The 21383-nt window shown below is 36.7% G+C and overlaps 1 protein-coding gene across 1 annotated transcript in view; it reads right to left on the bottom strand.

The window, feature by feature from the left end:
• Positions 1 to 14056, bottom strand: part of TSPAN18 (tetraspanin 18) — a 52594-nt gene extending 38538 nt beyond the window's left edge. The window contains exons 1-3 of the mRNA XM_015831709.1: positions 14039 to 14056; positions 8125 to 8202; positions 3366 to 3451 (exon numbers count right to left, since the gene is read on the bottom strand). Of these exons, the coding sequence (XP_015687195.1) occupies positions 3366 to 3428 (63 nt within the window). The 5' untranslated portion in view covers positions 3429 to 3451; positions 8125 to 8202; positions 14039 to 14056. The remainder of the gene's footprint in view (positions 1 to 3365; positions 3452 to 8124; positions 8203 to 14038) is intronic.
• Between the last annotated feature and the right edge of the window lie 7327 nt (positions 14057 to 21383).

The raw sequence follows: 21383 nt of genomic DNA, 5'->3' as shown, positions 1-21383 counted from the left end.
AAAGTTGGAAGGGACCTTGGAGGTCATCGAGTCCAACCCCCTGCCCAGGCAGGAACCCTACACCATTTCAGACAAACGGCTGTCCAGTCTCTTTTTAAAAACTTCCAGTGTTGGAGCATTCACAACTTCTGGAGGCAGGTTGTTCCATTGATTAATTGTTCTAACTGTCAGGAAGTTTCTCCTTAGTTCTAAGTTGCTTCTCTCCTTGATCAGTTTCCACCCATTGCTTCTCGTCCTGCCTTCAGGCGCCTTGGAGAATAGCTTGACTCCTTCTTCTTTGTGGCAGCCCCTGAGATATTGGAACACTGCTATCATGTCCCCCCTCGTCCTTCTCTTCATTAAACTAGACATACCCAATTCCAGCAACCGTTCCTTATATGTTTTAGCCTCCAGTCCCCTAATCATCTTTGTTGCTTTTCTCTGTACTCTTTCTAGAGTCTCAGCATCTTTTTTACATTGTGGTGACCAAAACTGGATGCAGTATTCCAAGTGTGGCCTTACTAAGGCATTGTAAAGTGGTATTAATACTTCACGTGATCTTGATTCTATCCCTCTGTTAGAATCAAGATCACGTGAAGTATTAATACCACTTTACAATGCCTTAGTAAGGCCATTTTCTTGGACAGGTTCCTATAGACAGCATAATTCAAGTTAAAAGTTGAATTGTAATTGTTCCAATGCAGGCCAGATCCTTATGGCACAGTTTATTATGTTCAGAGAATAGAGATACCACACCTGGGCTGCTAAAATCTGGATGTCTGTAAGATAGCAGGTTTTTTTTCTGTATTACTTTGTTAACATCTAATAGTTAACATCTAATTTGTTAACATCTAATGGCCATCCATTTTTGGCAGGCCCAAACGGATAGCCTGGTCTGAAAAGGCATTTTCCAAAAATTTCAATTTCAAGAATACATTTTATTTTTAAATTAATATTGTGATTATTTACAATTGAAAGCAGCCCCCCTTTTAAGAATTTCAGTTATTCACTATACGTATTTCATAGTGTCTTTAACATGAGGCCATCATTTCAAAGGAAAGGAATACATGCAAACATTCAAGAAAGGAATTAGTATCATCAACTTAATATGCTCATTCTTCATCTTTGCAAAACTTTTCATTTGGAAAATTTTAAAAAAACTTGGAAGGACTGCTAGATGTCTCTTAATTACAGTATATAGGTGTTCTTTATCTATGCTTAAATATTGCAATAAGCTATCATTTTATTTAACTATGGTTTGTTCAATAAATCACAAAATGGATTGGTTAAGTTGTGCTTACAAGCAATCATTGCTGGATTCAGTAGGGCAGCTAAGAAAATCAAGTTGCATTAAAACAAGTTGCATTAAGGCTTATCATGATTTATGAATCCAGCTTATGTTAAACTGCAACAGATTTCAGTGGGATCACTTTTCCTAAATACTTCAGCTACAATGAATTATCTGCATACACAGGTGATATATATTATATTCAGATGGCTTTTTCAGGAACAGAGGTACTGCCAGAAGAAGCTGAACTCAAGAGCTACTGTATTTCATGCCAAGAGCACTGGTGACAAATCATGGTAGTTTGTTGTTCTTGAACAACATGTTAATGAACATGCCAATATGGCTATTTAGGCTAGTAACGCCTGACATAGTTTACCATGGTTTGCATAGCTTGCTGATTTCCTATATCCATATTTTGTAAAAAAACAAACAAACATTAACTCTCTCTCTCTCTCTCTCTCTCTCTGTGTGTGTGTGTGTGTGTGTATGTCTCTCTCTCTGTGTGTAGGCACACATGCATGGCTTTGACTCCCAGTAATTGCCAGGACATTTGAAGTTTTGCTGGTAAGGGTTTTTGGAAGTGATTTGCCATTGCCTGCTTTCTAGGGCTGACACGGAGTGACTGGCCCAAGGTCACTTAATTGACTTTGTCCCTAAGCAGGACAAGAATTCCTAGTCTCCTGGTTTCTAGCCTGTTGTCTTAAATTGGCTCTTTGCCTACCTACCTACCCACCTATCTACCTGGGCTTATAAGTCATTCAAGTCCAAAGTGGTTTACATTTCCCACTTTCAAGTTTATAAAGCAAAAGAAAAAAAATGGTATAGCAAGATAAGCATTAACAATTAGAAACAAAGTAATGAAAATGTTTTGGCATCCAGGAGAACACTCAAACGTCTGAATACAATCCATAAACGGAGGCTTCCCACTCATATCAGTCTCACTCCCAGAGCTCTCTTAAAATGTCAAGTTTTGATATTTTTTCTGAAGCTCGGTAATGGAAGTTGAGAAAAAAAGAAACATTAAGAAATTATACAACCATGTTCCGTGCCTTCATGAAGTTGTAAGTTGCCAAGGTACCCAAGTGATTGGATACACTCTACACCAGTTCTAGAATTGCAGTATCTCAGAGCTACAGTCCATCCATGGGCCTTTTATGACCCCCCCCTTTCAAAGGCAGCCTCTGCCTCATCAGTAATTTCAAATTCCAAAGTGTAGTAAAATATTCTGGCTGCTCTGATAAAAAGCAAATCGCTTGTCTCAAATGTTGCTACCTATGAAATTTAAGGGGGTCTTCTGCACTTTTCATCAGGCTCGCCTGATACGCCAGTTGCGCCCCTTTCTGGATCGGGACGCCCTATGCACAGTCACTCAAGCCCTCGTTGTTTCCCGCCTGGACTATTGCAATGCTCTCTACATGGGGCTCCCCTTGAGGTGCACCCGGAGGCTCCAGCTAGTTCAGAATGCAGCNGCCTCTAGATGCTCCCATGTAACACCTCTCCTGCGTGAGCTGCACTGGCTGCCGGTGGCCTTCCGGGTGCGCTTCAAGGTGTTAGTAACAACTTTTAAAGCGCTCCATGGCAATGGACCTAGGTATTTGCAAGACCGCCTCCTACCAAACACCTCCCTTCGACCAGTCCGCTCCCACAGAGAGGGCCTCCTTAGAGTGCTGTCGGCCAGACAATGCCGGCTGGCGACCCCCAGGGGAGACCCTTCTCTGTGGCAGCTCCTGCCCTCTGGAATGACCTACCCCCCGACCTACGTACAGTTGCGGACCTCGCCTTTTTCGCCGAGCCCTGAAGGCCCATCTATTCCGTGCGGCCGGCCTGGCGTAGCTTGATTATGTTTCAGTGGGGGTTTTTTTACGGGTGTGTTTTTAGAACAGGCCTGTTATTTAATTCGATTTTAAAACAAACTATTTATTTATTATCGTGGTTTTTAGTATCGCCTGTTCACCGCCCTGAGTCCCGCAAGGGAGATAGGGTGGTATATAAATTTAATAAATAAATAAATAAATAAATAGTACCTTTACCAAAGTATAACCAACTCCTAAGGAGACATATGAAAAAGATCACATGTGACAAATCAAAGAAAACTTACAAATATGAAGAAATTGAAGACAAACATCAGATATTTCATGCAGCTCAAACAATCCCCTTCCATGTTTGTGCACAGTCCAATTGATCCTGAAAAACAAGGACAGTTCTTTAGAATGCTTACATTTTATACAGGTATATGCAGTTTCCATCTACTTCTTCTTAAAGCCCTGTGGAATTCATTATATAGAAAGAATGGATCACATTCAAATGATGTAAAATACACCAGGTTAATAGGTATAGTGAACATCTATAGTTCTCAACCTGTATTCTCCCTGATGCATCAGGATTGGAGTGAAACCTTAATGAGAAAGTGCTAAACGATTTACCATCTTGTTTAAAACGTAACAACCAAAGTTTCCTCCTTTTGTGAATTAGCCTTGTGACCTCACTCTAAAGCTTTCAAGTACCCTAGTGTATATATAATAAATGAGCACCCTAGTGTATGTATAATGAACACATCATAGTGTGTATATAACAAAAAAAACCCTGAAATTGTTCAAATAAACTAGGCAGGTGAATCTAAGACATTGCCAGTACTCTGGATAAATTCTTCTTATTGAAATGTAGCTACAATTAATAGTCCAAAGTTAGGTATAGATTAAAAAAAACAGATGCAATGATTAACTCTAAAAGGCAGGTTTCCCAAAAATTTTTCATTTCTTCTAAAACCCTTAAGATAAAAAAAGATAAAAGCTTGTACATAAGACAAAAGAACAAGCCTACACTCTTGATACAAGTGGGACTTGGAGGATGTTTTCCCAACTATACCCCTCCTTGCTTTCTCTGGAACGGAGGACATGTTTGAGTCAGTACTGACTTTTGGTGACTTACTGGAGAAATCGCTTCAATTTTCTTGCAAGGTTTTGGAAGTATTCGCCATTGCCTTCTTCCTAGGGCTGAGAGAGTGTGACTGGTCCAGAGTTGGTCCAGCTGGCTTTGCATTTAAGTCAAAACAAAAATTCACAGTCTCCTCTGGTCCTTAAACTGGTTTCTCCTCTGGTCCTTAAACACTACAATTAACTGACTCGCTCTATTCCTATCATACTTATACCATACAAAGCTATAGGAACCAGGCTTGAAGATTCTTGTGTAAAGAAGTACAGACATACACATGTGCTAGTCCCTTCCAGACAAAGAACAAAAAAACATGATTGGGGCAGGTAGCATTAGAAAACTGTGACATCAACCAACACATGTTAAATACAATAACCTATAACCCCAAATACTGTGCATTTGGTAAAAAAAAAATGTCCACTGCACTGAATAGTGGCTTCCCTCTTCCTTCTAATGCCAGAATCCTGTTTAAAAAAGGCTTTGGGACATTTTAAACAGTAAATGCAGAAATTATCTATAAGATTGCAGATACTAGGAAATAAATCCTTCTCCTCCATTATTACTGTTTTTCCTACTTGAAAGAATTTGGAATTGCTTTATTCTAACACCATGCAGTAGCTCTTCCCTGTGTGACCATGGAAACTGATCTGCTTTAGTTAAGCTTTTCACCAGTCCCTAAGCAAGCTGAAATGCTCCCTCTGAAGGAAAAGGCATGATGGTGATAGCCAGAGGCAGATACATGACCCAGTTCCACCCATCACACTGCCTGCACGTATGAAAAAGACAGTGAGCGGGTCATCTGGATGTCCGGAAAACGGAAAGGAAAACAGTGGGGAGTCCAAATGCAAGCTGATTCTACAATATTTGGGTACTCTCTGAACAAAGCAAAGAAACAGAGCTGGTTATCTCTCCTCTGCCTCAGAGGACTTTCATACCGTATTTAGAGGTGCCTTACGAAAATCTTCCCCAAGTGGGAATGAAGGGGGGGGAAATTCAAAAAGGCCACTTTTATGGAAGTCAGAGGGTGCCAGAAATATTTCTTCTTTATCTATGTGATCATTTTTAAAGGAGGAAAAGAATGGAATGGAGACAGATGTTGCTAAATTCTTTCACATTCACAGGTCTTAAAGGTGATAAGATCTCAAGGAGTAGTAAGCATTTTTTTTAGAATAATGAGTGTAGAACATATTTACTGTTAAAACCTCAATGTTTTCTTCATTAAGTGGATAATAATTTCTTTTATAAATGTAGTGAAGTGCCAGCTTTGAAGCTGGGCTGGCTGCATTTTTTTTTTCATTAAAAATTCCTTTGGATATTCTGAAAAACCCTCAAGACCTGATTATGCTGCCAGGCCTGGAGCCACAAAGAGCCAGAAACTTGTCTCAAGGGGGATTCATTGCTGAGGAGCCATTTTTATCCTTCTTCCTTCTCCTATGGTTAGTATTTTTCTGATAATTATTAGTGTGGTGTTTTAGATTTTAATTTGTTTTTATATTGGCTCTTTTAGCTCCTATGCCCTATCCAGAGTCACCTTTGGTGAGATGGATAGCTATATAAATTCGATAATAAATATAAATATATACATAAATAATTTTTATTTGAAGGCTTTTCTTGTTTAGTCATTATATTCATTCAATTTAGAGGACACTCCATTCCACACACCTCTCTGGTTTACAATGTTTAAAACAAGCAAACAATAAAATATAGATCATTTGTGCCTGCAGGAATGCATTCTTTAATCAAATAGAATTGTATATGAGCTTGGCATCACTCTCCCCAAGAGCTGAGGGAGCAGCCATGTTTCAGTGCCATTTTGAACATCAGCCTCAGAGCTATATTGATTTTTTTTTCCACAGTGAGGCAGGCTTCCTAAGTTGCAAAACAAACTCTTCCTATAGAGCTTATAAGAATATATTTTCATTTATGTTTGTGAGATACAGTGCATTCATAAAGTATTCAGACCTCCTTCACTTTTGTCACATTTTGTTACGCTGCAGCCTGATTCTACAGTTGTTCAAATTTTTTTTTGTTCATTAATCTACACTCAGTACCCTATAATGACAAAGTTAAGAATTTTAGAACCATATTTTACCATATTTTTTTAATCATATTGATTAACTGATCATGTGCCTTCAAGTTGGTGTCAATTTTTAGCTATCATCTAGCTAAACCTTCTTCGGGATAATCTGTCCCCAATATTCAGGTCAACCAATGACATACTCACCATCACTATAATCTAGTTTATTCACTTTATTGCTGGCCACTCTATTTATTTATTAAATTTATATGCTGCCCATCTCATTATCAAGCAATTCTCTTCTTTTTTATTTCCATATTTCTCAGCATTGTTTTTTCAAGTGATCTGTATTTCAAATGAGAATTCTGGACTGATTTTTCCATAATTTACTTGGGGCTTATTATTTTTTTTTGCTACCCATCATATTCTTTAAAGATATAACTCAGCAATACACTCTCTTTATTGACAATAATCAAGCATAGACACAAATAATGATTCATAAGCATTTTAAAAAAGAATAAAGTGATTATCAAGTTAATATGGATTTATAAAATGTCTTGTCAGTATTTTTAATCAATAACTTTCTTACTATCTTGTAAAGACTATGGACATAATATAACTTGAGTTCAGCAAAACATTTAATAAGTTGTCTTATGACATTCCTAGCTTGGAAACACATAAAGAATGCTCATCAGTAGTTCCTTATAAAATTGAAGTGATGTAACAAATAAGGTGCTACAGACTTTGGTAATGAGCCTATACACTTTAACATTTTCATTAATGTTTCAATGAAAAGATATAGAGATTAGATAAGATAGTTAATACAGTCAAAAACACAAAGCAAATTCAAAATAAATTTGAAAATTTAGAAAAGTGGAGTGTAATTTAATGGAGATAAATTCTTTTCGTAGAGATGAAGAATCAAATGCAAAGTAGAAGACTTTGGAACACCTGACTTAGATAACAATATGTGAGAAAAGCTTCTTGGACTTGTAGTTCATTAAAAATAAATATGAGTTGAGAGAGTGTTATTAGCAGCTGCTAAAAAATAGTTGCTAAAAGCTGCAATTTTAAGTTGAATAAAAAGCAATTTACAGAAGAATAGTCTCCACCTTATAAAAAGTGATGGTTGGGTGGGTGGCATCACAAACATTAAGTCTAGGAACCATATTTTTAAAAATAGATTCTGAGAAACTGGAACAGGTAAAACTGACACTGAGGATGGGCAGGACGCTGCGAAGTTATAAGGAGCCAATGAAGGCATGATTATTTTTGAGAATAAAAGACAGAGGAGAATACAATAGTGCTCTTCTGGAGGATATCACTCAGAAGATCAAAGGTGCTCTCTGTTGTCTCAAACTCTAGGACAGGGGTCTTCAAACTTGGCCCTTTTTATGACTTGTGGACTTCAACTCCCAGAATTCCTCAGCCAGCCATGCCTGGCTGAAGAATTCTGGGAGTTGAAGTCCACAAGTCAAAAAAGGGCCAAGTTTGAAGACCCCTGCTCTAGGACATGGAATAATGGTTTTAAGCTAGAGGAAGGCAAATTACAGTTGAATACTATTAAAAAGTTTGTATTTGTTAAAAAAAAAAGATTATGACAATGGAACCAATTATCAAGAGAAGCGATGAACTCCATTTCAACAAATGTCTTTAGGAGATTGAGTAGCAATCTGCAGGGCAGAATTCCTGCACTGAGCAGTGGGGTTGACTTGATGCCACAAATGGCAGCTTTTACACCTTTTAGATATTTTATGCTTTTTAAACTATTGCATGTATACATAGCCTTAATCTAATGCTTCCACAAGAGCATAGATTTTATCATTATTTGCCTATTTAAAAATTTCAAAAGAAAATAATGAAGTTTTTTTTCTTTACGAGGCAGGAAAAAATAATTTTAAAGACTTACCTACACAGCTCTTGGAATATCTATGATAATCTCTAATAGTATATAGGTCCCATGTACCTTTTACTGGCCACTTTTATCCTATAAGAAGAAGATGTTCAATTAATGTACAAGTCAGTAAAACACAATCTTATTAGATAAACCCTTTATAAAAATACACCAACCCAATGAATATACTCAGTCTAATTGCATACTTAATTCGGTGTACATTAGCACTAATGAAAGTTCTTAGCATCCATCCAAACATCCAACCTTGCCTCATCAACCTTTGAATTGATTCTCAAGCTTACAAACCATATATTTCAAACTTTATCATAAATTGATAACAAATATTCAATGTTAAATTAGTTCATCAAATTATTTTCTGGGCAGTAAATAAAGTGATTTGTAGTAAGTTACTTCTTTCAGAATAGCTGTGAGAGAAACTAATAGCAATAGCTCTTAGATTTACATACCGCTCCATAGTCCTTTAGAACCCTCTCTAAGTGATTTACAGAGTCAGCATATTGCCCCTAACAATCTGGGTCCTCATTTTACTGACTTCAGAAGGACGGAAGGCTGAATCAACTTTGAGCCAGTTAGCATTGAACTCCTGGCTGTGGGCAGAGTTAGCCTGCAATACTGTATTTGAACCACTGCATCACCATGGCTCATAAGGGTAAATGCTTCAGAAAATCTCTGTTATGCAAACTACTAAAGTCCTTGAAAAAGTATTCATTTAAATGAATGATATGAATACATTGCATCATATGAATCATCAATTTAACAACTTCAACATAAATAGCAAATAATTTAAAATATCACAATCAGTCCGAAATGATTGTACTGCATAGTACATCACCATATGTGCTTTGTTACTATATTTTTACTTTTATCTTAACTAATTTACCTTACTACTTCCATGTTTACTAGGATTCAGTAATTATATATTTATAAACAGGCAATAAGTAAACTATTAAGATAGTTTATAATTCTATCTCATTATGGTGTAAACATTAAAGTATTTACATTTACATTTAAGATTATGGAACATATAAGTTTAACATTCTGTTTCTCTTAAGTGACTGAAAATATTATCATTATCAAGTTTAAGGTTCTAAACTTACTTGAAGTACTTGAGCAATTTTCTCAATGACAGAATTGTAATGAAATCTTCCAAGAATCAGGGTTTGGAATTGTGCTTTTAACATGTTCATTAATCACCTAACTTAATTAAACACTGAATTCCTGGATTTGTGGATGATTTCAAACTATCCCTAGTGGTTAAAAAAATGGATTGTGAGGAACTCTAGAATAATCTTTTTAAACTGAGTGAATGATCAACCAAATATGGTTCAATTTAAGTAAGCACAATGTGATCCACATTGTGACAAACATCTTTATCTTCACATATATATTATTTGGATATGAAATGTCTCTAACTAGAAAAAAAGGTCAGGGTCTTAGTGGATAGCACAATGAAGATAATAATTATATAGCTACAAAAAGGCAAATTCTATGGTAGGGCACCTTAGGAAACATTGTAATACAATTTTATACAAATGTAGAATGTGTCCACATCTGGAATATTGTATGTAGTTCTAATGGCCACATTTAGAAAGATATAATAAAGCCTGAAAAAGCAACTTACAATAACCAATGGGCTTCAAGCACCTTCATATGGGAAACACTATTATGTCTGGGAGCCTCCAGCTTAGTAAAAAAGAAGTGAGGGAGAACATGATTGAGATATATAAATGCATGAATGGCAAGGAGTAAGTATTCAAGAAGTTGTTGTTTCTGGTTGGGAGAAGTCTGCCCCTAAATACCAGTTGTAGGAGAACAACAATTGGAAAGTGATCTCTCTGCATCTCCTATTTGTGAACAAAGGCCCTAGGCTGTCCACTGTGAAAAAACAAAATGCTGGTCTAAAATTGTCCTGGCCCTTTTTGCAGCTGGATTATTCTTAAAATTATTTTACTTTTTAAATAAGCTCTATTTTAAAACTATTTTTAAATAGCCAAAAATAGTGAGGATGCAAGCTTACTGAAGTAGTAAATCTGTGCACATGTAAAGCTGGAAAGAAACGCCACTGATGGAAAGAAATAAATAGCTGGGCAACTGCACAGCTGCATGATCACATTTAAAAAAAACAAAAAAAAAAACCAACCCATAATATAGTAATATCAAACATGGAAACTTCTTCTAGTGCAGGAGAAGTGGCAAACACAACAGCCAGGATGTAGATTATGATATAACCATTGCAAATATCCTACTTCTTAAATACATGTAAAAGCCCCAGCAGAGATAATAGTGGTTAGCTTGTTATATTGAAAATATTGCCCTACAACTGATTTTGGATTATTTAACGGTGCACTAATATTAACATGGAAACTAACAAAAACAATTCTTATTCAGGATATATGGGAGATAGATGCTCATACTAACAAGCTATGTGTTATAAAGCTGAAGCCACTTTTTATAAATAAAACGGATGTAGGGAGAAGAAAGAATGAAAAATGTTTTGCTTCTAGTCTTGTAACCTCCACTGAATGAAAAAGGGCTTTTAAAAGAAATATGTGCATATGTGATTTGTGCAGGGGTTGGTGGTTTTTTTTTGCTCCTCCTATATCTTTTCCCATTTTTTAAGCTGCCTGATGCTTCCCTTGCCTTTCTTTTACAGAATTCCAGCCACTATGTTACATTTAATTGATTTAGGCTGCAATCCAATGTATTCTAACCAGAAAAGCCCAACATGGTTTATTTCTAAACTTGAGCTATTAATCTGCTTTCACTTACTGCAAATGTCTTGCACCACAAGCACAGAAGTAGCTGCCACTTTAAAGTTTACATTTTTCTGCAAAGATGTAATGCCTTTACGTAAACCTATCATTAGGGAAACAAAGTCTGAGAGCATTCCTGCCCCTGCTGTGCAACAGCCTGCAAGTGCATATAATTATACGGCTACTAGTTCTCAGAGGCTTGTATGAGGGGGAAAGAAAGTTTGCTTTCTCGCAATTCACCATATTTTGAAATATTGACTCTGCTTCCGAGAGAGAAGAAACTTTGAGAAGTCACCAGAAGTAGGAAGTGGTATATCATTATAAAAAATGATACTGTATAGAATAGATCATTTGATGACACTGGGTAGGATTGGTACAGTACAGGTAGTCCTTGACTTACAACAATTCATTTAATGGCCATTCAAAGTTACAATGGCACTGAAAATGGTGATTTATGACAATTTTTCATACGTATGACTGTTACAGCATCCCCATGTACATTTGGATGCTTTGCAGCTGGTTCATGTTTATGACAGTTGCAGTGTCCTGGGGTCAGCTGATTACCTTTTGCAATCTTCTGACAAGCAAACCCAATGGGGAAGCCAGATTCACTTAACAACCGTATTACTAATTTAACAGCTAAAGTGATTCACTTAACCAATGGGACAAGAAAAAGTCATAAAATGGGGCAAAACTCACTTAACAAATTTCTCGCTTAATAAGATAAATTTTGGGTTGAAGTTTGGTCATAAGTTAAGGACTACCTGTACACTGCTGTGGTAGAAAGCAAGATGGTCTTCAAAACTCACTTACAGCTAACTAAAACTTCCAGCTGGCTGGTGATGGCAGGGCCTCTTCCACCACCTTTGAGGGATCCAGGGGAAACCTATATCTTTCTCATTATGTCAATTAAAAAGAACCATCAGCTAAGTGGTTGCAAATACTGCCTGAAGTGGCTGCTTCAAATTGCCCATTGAAATGGCTGCCACACTTTGGAATTGCCTCTCTAGGTGGCTGAAGTTGAGGATAAGCTTCCCCTCAGCTGATTTTTAAAACAATAAAGAACTAGGATTTAGCAATTCAAAAGAATTTTAAAACTACCACCCAACAAACAACTGTGCTTAATTACTATTCGGTCAGCTTATTTTTCCAAGTAGAAATGCAAGATCTAAAAGACATTATTAAACTCAGGGCCAGACTTCTGAAACAATTAATCTCAACAGCATCCTCTGTCTTCTTAAACATCACTTGACCTGTTTTTATTTATTCAGATTCTCCTTGAATCCTACATTAAATCAAAATACCACCAAGTTCTGTGATGATGCAAACAACAAGATTGAAAACAGATGTAATTTTCTTACCAAAATCTATTTACTGAATGCCTTTTGAAAATGGTCAAAACACCATTTAGCCTTTCTTGATTACCCTATCAAAATGTTGATATTTTTGTCAAAACTATTACTAGCTCTTTGGATTATAGCCAACTGAGGTGAGGCCATTTTAAAAAATCAAATAAATACAAGTGTTTCCAAATGATGCTTGGTCTTGGCAGGTATGTCAATTTGAATTGACATAGACCAGGCATGTCAAACTCACAACATCACATGATGTCACACGATGTATTGGGACTTTTTCCCCATTGCCAGCAATGGGGTGGGCATGGTTTCGCTGTGATGCATCCAGTCTGCAGGCTGGCAGTTTCACCTGCCTGACATAGACTGTGAAGTATGGTCTCACTAAATATTTTGTTCCTCAGCAATTTATAGCCTTACCTAACATTGCTGGGCCAATCAAAAACCTGTCTTCATTTGTTATTTATTTGCACAGCAGTGACTAGACCACATAATAAATGGTTAATAGTTAAGTTTCAATGATATCCCCTTTCAATCCATGTTTCTAATTCAGCTTTAAACCATGATTTAACTTATTCATCAGCAAATCTAGAAATCTTTGTAGCTGATCAAACCCACCATAACTGATTGTTGAGACAAATGTATTAGTGGATGCAGGTCACGTTTTTTATGAAAAGAACTCAAGAACTGAATGATAAGACTTTTCACATCCAAAATATTTATTTCCAATCCATGCTTATTCCCACCTCCCCTCATAGCTGTTACAACAAACATAAAAGATGCAAACCTGTGAAGCAACCAGCTCTTTGCTGAATTTTAGGAATGAAATGCAACCCAGCCAGGCTGACAAAATCTTTTGAGGAAGAAAATATCCCATCTGTATATCTCTTCAAAATGACATTTGTGCTAGCTTCACATAATACACTTAATCAGATAACATTAAGGATTCATCCACATGTTCTTCTTACTCCAGCATGAAGATGACTCACTAAGTTTCCTTGACCAGAATACAACCCACTCCACTCCACCATGAAGGAGTGTACAATTTGTACAATTATAGTGTCCTCCCTTTTTCTCCTGTCCATCAACTGGTAGACATGCCAGGCAGAAGGATGTCAATTAGAAAAGAGAGTTTATTGATGGAGACCTTCAAAGTCTTCAAAGACCAACTCAGAGGGGGGGAAAGAACTTCTGGATGCTTTCCCAGCATTGGTAGGAAACAGACAAATCCACCAATTTGGGGGTATGCTAACCACTATCTGGACAGAATTTTTGACTAGCATCATTACAAAGCTGAAGAATTATTAACATCTGTAAAAAGTCATAAATCATCTTAATTTTCAGACAGCCTCCAGAGGCAAGCAGATTAAGATTGATACATGGAACAGCCCTTAATGCAGAATGTTAAACCGGATTATTTTCTTTGTGGCTGATTAAGTTGTGGACCCCAAGTCACTTTATCATTGTTTCCTGTTGAATAGTATAATTACTGGGTCGAATTATGAGGTGCTATTTCATTGATAACAATAATTTCTGCTTAACTTGCAGCATGTTACATTATTGATCTCTGGTGGAAGGAGAATATGGAAGATGGAGTACCAAAAGGGTTGCTTGAGTAGTGGGAGAAAGAGTAAGTTTGACCTTCTTTGAACAGGTGAAAATCTATGGAGGGGGTCCCATATAATCCTTTGAGAACTGTGCGCAAAATGGGCAAAGCTGGCAGTCAGAGCAGTGGCACATAAACATGAACAAAAACAGGTTTTTTTGCTGGAAGAAGCGTTAACCTTATATGCTGTAACTTACCCTGACACAGAAACATTCACTGCAAGAAATGAGAGTGGGCAGGGTTCAGATTCTCTCTCCTTAGATGTTGATTCGGATTGTTGTTTCTCTGCTGGAGGTTAACAATAATTCAGATGTAGGGCATATCACTATTTGTATGTTCTTAGCAGAAATAAAAACAAACAAACTTACAGAATGTTGATGGAGGAAAAAGAGAATCTTTAATCTCTTTGATTCCCACAACTTTAGTCATGTTTGCTGGCTTTCGTGTTGGAAGCACTGAGTTGCTTCCAGGTTGAAAAGGATTAGCCGGTGGCATCACCGTTGCCCAAGGGATGCCTGTTTGGGGGCTCCTTTCATGTCCCCCATTAATGTGTCCATCAAAGTAGTACCTATCTATCTGCCTCTGATTACTCTCTTTCAAACTGATAGTCGGCAGGAGCTGGGGCGAATGACAGGAGCTCACCCTGTCAAGCATCCTAACTAACTGAGCCAACACATTCCTGGACAATCTTAGTGACAAGAGTGTTTATAAATTATTCTTCTCCTTCAACCTCTTCCTAACAGTTGTGCTACTTAAAGTCCACTAGCTTAGGCTTCTTGGATCATAAGCATGCAATGTGAGACATCTTGAGAACTGTAGGCAAGGAGGTAGGGAATTCAAAGAGGCAAAATTGGAAATAATGGACAGTCCTTGCATATTACATTGAAAACATTGGATTCAATCCACTGAACCACTATATACCCACTTTGTCAATGAGTAAAATTCTCACCTCGCTAGCCCCAGTGCCCACATTTTCTTCTCAAATTTCCAAATGTACAATATTCACTATATTAGATAAATTTATTTGTTTTATACTATTTTATATTGGCTGCCATTGTTGATTTTGGGAACTTCAGTTAATTTTATCATAAACTCAGTATCTTTGTTTTATTTTATTTTATTTTTTATTTTATTATATTCTTTTTTATTTTATTTTATTATGGGTTTCTGTGCCAGTTTTAGACTCTTGGCAGTTACCTGGGCTGGTCCCTCAGTTTTCTTTGCAAGAATTTGGAAGTGGCTTGCCCTTGTCTGGTTCCTAGGAATGAAAGAAAGTGACTGCTTGAAGGTCACCCAGCTGGCTTCATGTCTAAGGTAGGGCTAGAACTCACGGTCTCCTGGTTTCCAGCCTGGTGTCTTAACCATAACCCAGGGGTAGGCAACCTTGGCTCTTTTATGACTTGTGGACTTCAACTCCCAGAATTCCTGAGCCAGCCATGCTGGCTCAGGAATTCTGGGAGTTGAAGTCCACAAGTCATAAAAGAGCCAAGGTTGCCTACCCCTGCCATAACCCATATCAGTTTTCTCTAAATGCTAGCCTTTAAATATAACATTTAAATACTAGACTTAAAAGTCTATTTTTAAGTCATTTGCCCCCTAAGGTGGCTAACAAACACTTTAAATAAATAAACAATTTCGGTTAACTGAAGCTTGGATATAAATTAGCCCACTGAGCATGAATTTTATACTGCTTAGATCAAGAGGTCACTACCATCGAAAGACTACTTTACTGCCTGTAAATTCAATTAGTTTCATAAGTGAATTGTGTGAGTACGATCAACTCCCACATAGCACAAAACAATCTCTTAGCTTAAAACCTCAACTACTGAGCTCTGATTGCATTTATTATTATAGAATCTCGAATTCTATAAACTTTAGACTAAAATGTTTTGAAGTGAAGAATGAGAATTTCTAATCTCCTTGAGATTAATTCAGAATGTAAACAGAACTCCAAAGAGCAATCAAATCTGCTTTCAAGAGAAATTGTTTTAGATATTATCTCATGTAAGCCATCCATTTTAACACAATTGATGTGCATATTTTAATAATGGCGAACTTATTTTCCCCATAATTTTCTATTTATTTATTTGGCACAGGTAAGGAGAAACATTCTGAAGCTTTCCCTTTAATTACTGAGGCATTGCTATGCCACCGTTTTTACTCTGTAGGCATTCCTGAACAAAAAGAGCACACTTTCTACTAGGTCAATAATACCATCCAATGCATGCTGGCTGTAATTGTTGCAGACAGTTTGAAAAGGTTACCATAATTTTACCATTTGTATTTAGAGCAAAAGGACATGCCACAAGCGACAATGTATCATCACATCTACAGGCGCAGAAGCCTATGCTATCATTTCAAACCATTTTCCCCCATTATTTTATTAAAAAAAAACAACAACAAAGAAAACCAGTAGATGTATGAGCGGTTTGGACAGGTATTTCATTTAAAATCTGAAGCTTAAAATAACAACACTGCAGTTTTAAGGAATAATGACGACATTGTTTTATATATTAAAGCCACACAATTTTGTGTTGAATTGCAGTGGTAATTCAGCAAACTTTTGTGACTTTCCTAGCCATTGACTTAAATCAGGTAAAAGAAGACCCCTTCTAAATTCACATGGCTGTTAATTTAAAGACATATAATGAAGTTCTTTCAATAGACTGAGTAAAAACAGAAATAGGGGAAACTTAATTTCCCTCCCCCCAGCAGAAGGGGAAGAGGCATTCTTCAGTGGGTCACCATTAAATCTCCATTCTATTAACGATGAGGCCACCATAACATGTAACTACAGTAAAGGTTCTCAATTTACTGAACAATGGATATAGGAAGCTGGTGAAAAAGATCTTCCAAATAAACCTGAATCATCTAATTTGAAACTAGAGTTTAGATTTTGCTAAAGTCTACATGGAAAACACACAGTGGAGGCTTGGCCCAAAGGTGCTGTTCAAAAGGCAACTGGACTTTCTTGTTTTTTTCCCCTTGAAAATGTTTCACTTCTCATCCAAGAAGCTTCTTCAGTTCATGACGTTCTCAGAATTGAAGAAGCTTCTTGGATGAGAAGTGAAATCTTTTCAAGGGGAAAAAAAAGCAAGAAAATCCAGTTGCCTTTGATCAGCACCTTTGGGGCAATCATGACCTGGATGACTGAGAATCCCATAGACAGTGGAGGCCTGGATGCTCCCTGAGCTTGGTTGTTTGCTTTCAAATGTTTTATTACCCAACTAGATAACAACAGTGAGTAATGCAACATCTGCAAGCAAACAATCAAACTCAGAAGCACTGAAGATTCCACACTTTAGCTCTGAGCTACAGATATTTTCTTCTGTTGGAAACCCACAGTATCAGATTCTCTAGGCCAGAGGTAGGCAACCTTGGCTCTTTTATGACTCGTGGACTTCAACTCCCAGAATTCCTGAGCCAGAAATTCTGGGAGTTGAAGTCCACGAGTCATAAAGGTTTTAGGTTTTAGGTTTTATTAAATTTATACCCCGCCTTTCTCCTGGCGGACTCAGGGCGGCTTACAGCAAGTTAAAAAAACAGACAAACCATACAAAATACTAAGTTTAAAATACAATTAAAATGAAATAGGTTGCCTACCCCTGCTCTAGGCCAACTGAACTTAGACACTGTATAGCAAAGTCACAAGACTTTATATGTAAGGTCACCCAGTTATTGTGCGAGAATAAAATTATCCCAAAAGATCATGGAATTTATTTGTTTGTTTGTTCACTACCTTGATGGTAAACATATCCAACAAATCTTCTTCCTTCTGTTTTCCCCACAACAACCACCTTGTGTGGTGAGTTGGGCTGAGAAAGAGTGATTGGCTCAAGGTCGCCCAGCTGGCATTCATGGCTAAGGTGGGACTTGAACTCACAGTCTCCTGCTTTCTAGTTCGGTGTCTTAACCACTAGACCATATTCACTCTCAGAATAAAGTAAGCTAGTATTTTAAGGAGCAAATGTACATTCAAACCACCCGAGATAAGGACAGATTCTGTTCCTAGGAAGGGATTTAATATACAAGTATCCATGTGGCAATATAAATATGCATGTAGTAGAGTCCTCTGTAGAACCTTAAAGTAGCTTCAAAAGGGGCCACACAGTGATATTTATAAATGGTTATTGCACAGAGCAAATAGCTCATGGCCCTTGCTTCATAATGTGTAATAAGCATGAGAACATGCTTTTTACCACTATGGAGCAAAGCACAAAATGATGTTTGTGAAGCTCGGAGCCTGCCAAGATTTGATCTTTGCTTGTTTTTCAATTTTTTTCAGGCACTGAAAGAGATTCTGAGATATTTTAATGTCTCAGTTTGATTAATGCTTACACTGTCAATTTTCCAGGAACGGCGGCCTACTACAAGGATTCTGGAGAATACAAATACTTCGGTTTTATTATGAGTGATGACAAGGTAATTCTCTATGCAGTAAAGATCAAGCACCCTGAGACATTGCCTCAGCCACATTTGTGATATAGATGTAGTTGCATCATTTCCATGCAACAGAACCAAAACAGATCTGCCAGCCCACACAGAGGGATAAAACGCTGATCTTGGTGGGACTTGCCTTAAGGAGATCATATAAAAATACATTCTTGTTTTATCTCTTTCTAGATGGATATAGAGAGAAAGTACTTGCATTTATATTCTTTCTTTCCTTCCTATCTTCATGCTCTGCATATTTTTCTCCACAGCAAAAAAATCTGTGAAGGAGGTTGGTTTCAGAGAAAGTTATGCAGTAAACTGGAATAGATCTGAGTTTTTCCCAATGCCAATCCGTTACACCATTATAGCTCTCACAAAGCAGAGATAACCCTTGAAGTATATCCAGTTAGTATAAGATTGTGTGATCGTCCTTCGCTACACTTTAGATTTCCTCCTCGTGCATCTTTGTTTGATGCTAAATGAGAAACAGGTTCTGTAGTTTTGAAATTACTTTTACCAATAAAAATAACACTACTAGAATAGAGCACACATAACTGATAGCACATGGAAACAATAGTTTTCATGTCCAGTAATAGCAATAAAAAGTGCCATAAAAGCAATCTGAGGAAGAATAGAATAAGTGAAAGAAATAGCCCCAAGGAGGACCTTTAGTGAGCCAGAGGTTATGAAACCAGGGCAAATCTTAATATAGACTGGGCCATTAGAAATGCAATCCTTTTCCAACTAATTTCATTTCTTCTGGTCTTCCTCCCATCTCTGCTGCTGCTTGCCTTCCTCATTACCTTGAACTTCAGGCCATAAGCAAAAACATTCCTTTGTTGTTATGCAGGTATTTGTTTTTATTTTAGGTAGTCCTCAAGTTATAACAGTTTGTTTAGTGATGGTTCAATGACACTAAAATGACACTAAAAAATAACGACTCATGACCATTTTTCACACTTATAACTGTTGGGATATCTCCATGGATGCATGATCAAAATTCAGACTCTTGGCAACTGACTCATATTTATGATAATTGCAATGTGCTGGAGGTCATGTGATCACTTTTTCCAACTTCTGACAAGCGAACCCAGATTCACATAACAACAGTGTTTCTAAGTTAACTACTGCAGTGATTAACAATTATGGCAAGAAAGGTCATAAACTGGGGGGAAATGTCTCATTTAGCAACAGAAATGGTGGGCTCAATTGTGGTCAGAAGTCAAGGACTACCTGCATTATTTTTTATTATTATTATTATTATTATTATTATTATTATTATTATTATTATTATTATTATTATTATTATTATTATTATTATTATTATTTGCACAAAAATGTAAAATCGCAGCTTCCATTTCTTTAGCTGATGTTGGCGTTCATACATACCAAGTTCTTCTAAAGAACCTAAGCTGTATGAGCATAGTATATATATGGATTTCAGCAGTGTGGTCTTTTGTAACTGACAGATGGAAATTTTGTCTATGTGCTGATTTGCTAAGTATTGTCCAAGATTTTTGACCCAGTGTGCCAATTACCACTGGGACCAACGCAGTCATTTTTTCCCCATAATCTTTCAGCTCTGATTTCAGATCTTGATACTCCATGATCTGAATTATTAAGAGCTAGTAATTCTAACAATGTAATTACTGTGTTATAGCTTTGAAGAAATAAACAAATGGTTTCTATTTCTTTTTCTTTTACAAAGCCATTCTCCTTCAGGATTAGCTGACTCCTCTTTCAACCCACTGAGTATTTAAATTCTTGCATGCATGCATGCCTAATTTGCTAGTGATGGTTTTAAAAGCATGCAATACTCTCCCCAAGTTCACTGCTGAATGATTTCTGTAGCAATGTTTTGATCCTCTAAACACTTATTACAATTTTATATATTAAGTAAAGACTCCTTCAAATCAATATTGATTCATAGTAATTATATGGAGATCTCCAAATAGTTTTATTCGCAATGATATGGAAGTGTCTTGCTACTGCCTTGATTGTTTAAAATTAGTGTACAGCCCAGAACATCACAGTGTTTTTTTCATTTGATTACTTACCAGAACTGTTTTTTTTTTAAATTAGAAAATATTTAATTTAGGGTTACACTGAGGAGTAGTGCTCTTGGACTTCTACTCTCTCACCTGTCTGGTGGTTTTGAGATCAGCACCGCCAGGGTCAGTTGGTCATCTGTTCTGACTTATTGACCTATATATCTTCTCTGAAGCCGCAGCTTCTGTTTAGTGGTATCCTATTGCCATTAGAATTCAGCAGCTGGACTATCTACCAGGGCTCTTCATATATATAAATTGGTATTGAATAGAAAGCAAATAATTTTCCATTCAAGAGAAAAAGAATCCCTATGCAAAAGAAATACTATAAAAACTCATGGGACTTTCTGTTCTCTCAAATGAGAGAAAAATAAAAAAGTATAACCATGAATCTATAGTTAAAATAAGAGGGCATAAATGTCGATATTACCAAAACAATCAATACATAGTTATTCTCATATGTTTTGCTGCCTTGACAACATCACTCCACAGAGAATTCGCTCATATCACTAACCCATAACTGATGAGATCTGCCCTTAATATGCTAAACATTCCTTGGAGTCATTCAGGAGGCTGTAAAATAGCAACATGAAAAGCACATGCATAAGAATTGCAAACAAAATGTGGGAAAGTTAACAATTATGAAGTTTTGTCTTTGAAATGTGCTGTGATCATTTCCTTCTAACAGCAAGCTAATTTTTGTCTGCATATAGTTATTAATAGCAGTTCATATGTTGAATTTCAAATTAATTTCAAAGATGAAAAGTATGTTCTTTCTGGGATAACCAACATCAGTGGTTTGGCTTTTGTTTGTCACTCAAGAGACCAAAAATCTGCTATATCTAAGCAAGAGATACTACATTGCTGACTAGAAATTTTAGTTTACTATCCAGCTTCAAGCTATTATTGAAACATTTCTGGATTTGACAGAATATTTTTTTTCCATTAATGGAAATGACTTGAAGCTAAAACTAGCAATTCAAGATGATAGTTTATTATTCTGGGAACACTTTCATGACACCTTCAGTGTCACCTTTCCCTGTCAGGTTTGTCACTTTTA

The sequence above is a fragment of the Protobothrops mucrosquamatus genome, unplaced genomic scaffold, assembly GCF_001527695.2.
Source record: "Protobothrops mucrosquamatus isolate PMUCROS unplaced genomic scaffold, P.Mucros_1.0 scaffold_277, whole genome shotgun sequence".
Classification (NCBI taxonomy): domain Eukaryota; kingdom Metazoa; phylum Chordata; class Lepidosauria; order Squamata; family Viperidae; genus Protobothrops; species Protobothrops mucrosquamatus.
The sequence above is the reverse complement of the archived record's forward strand: the minus strand, read 5'-3'. Positions and strand labels throughout refer to the sequence as shown.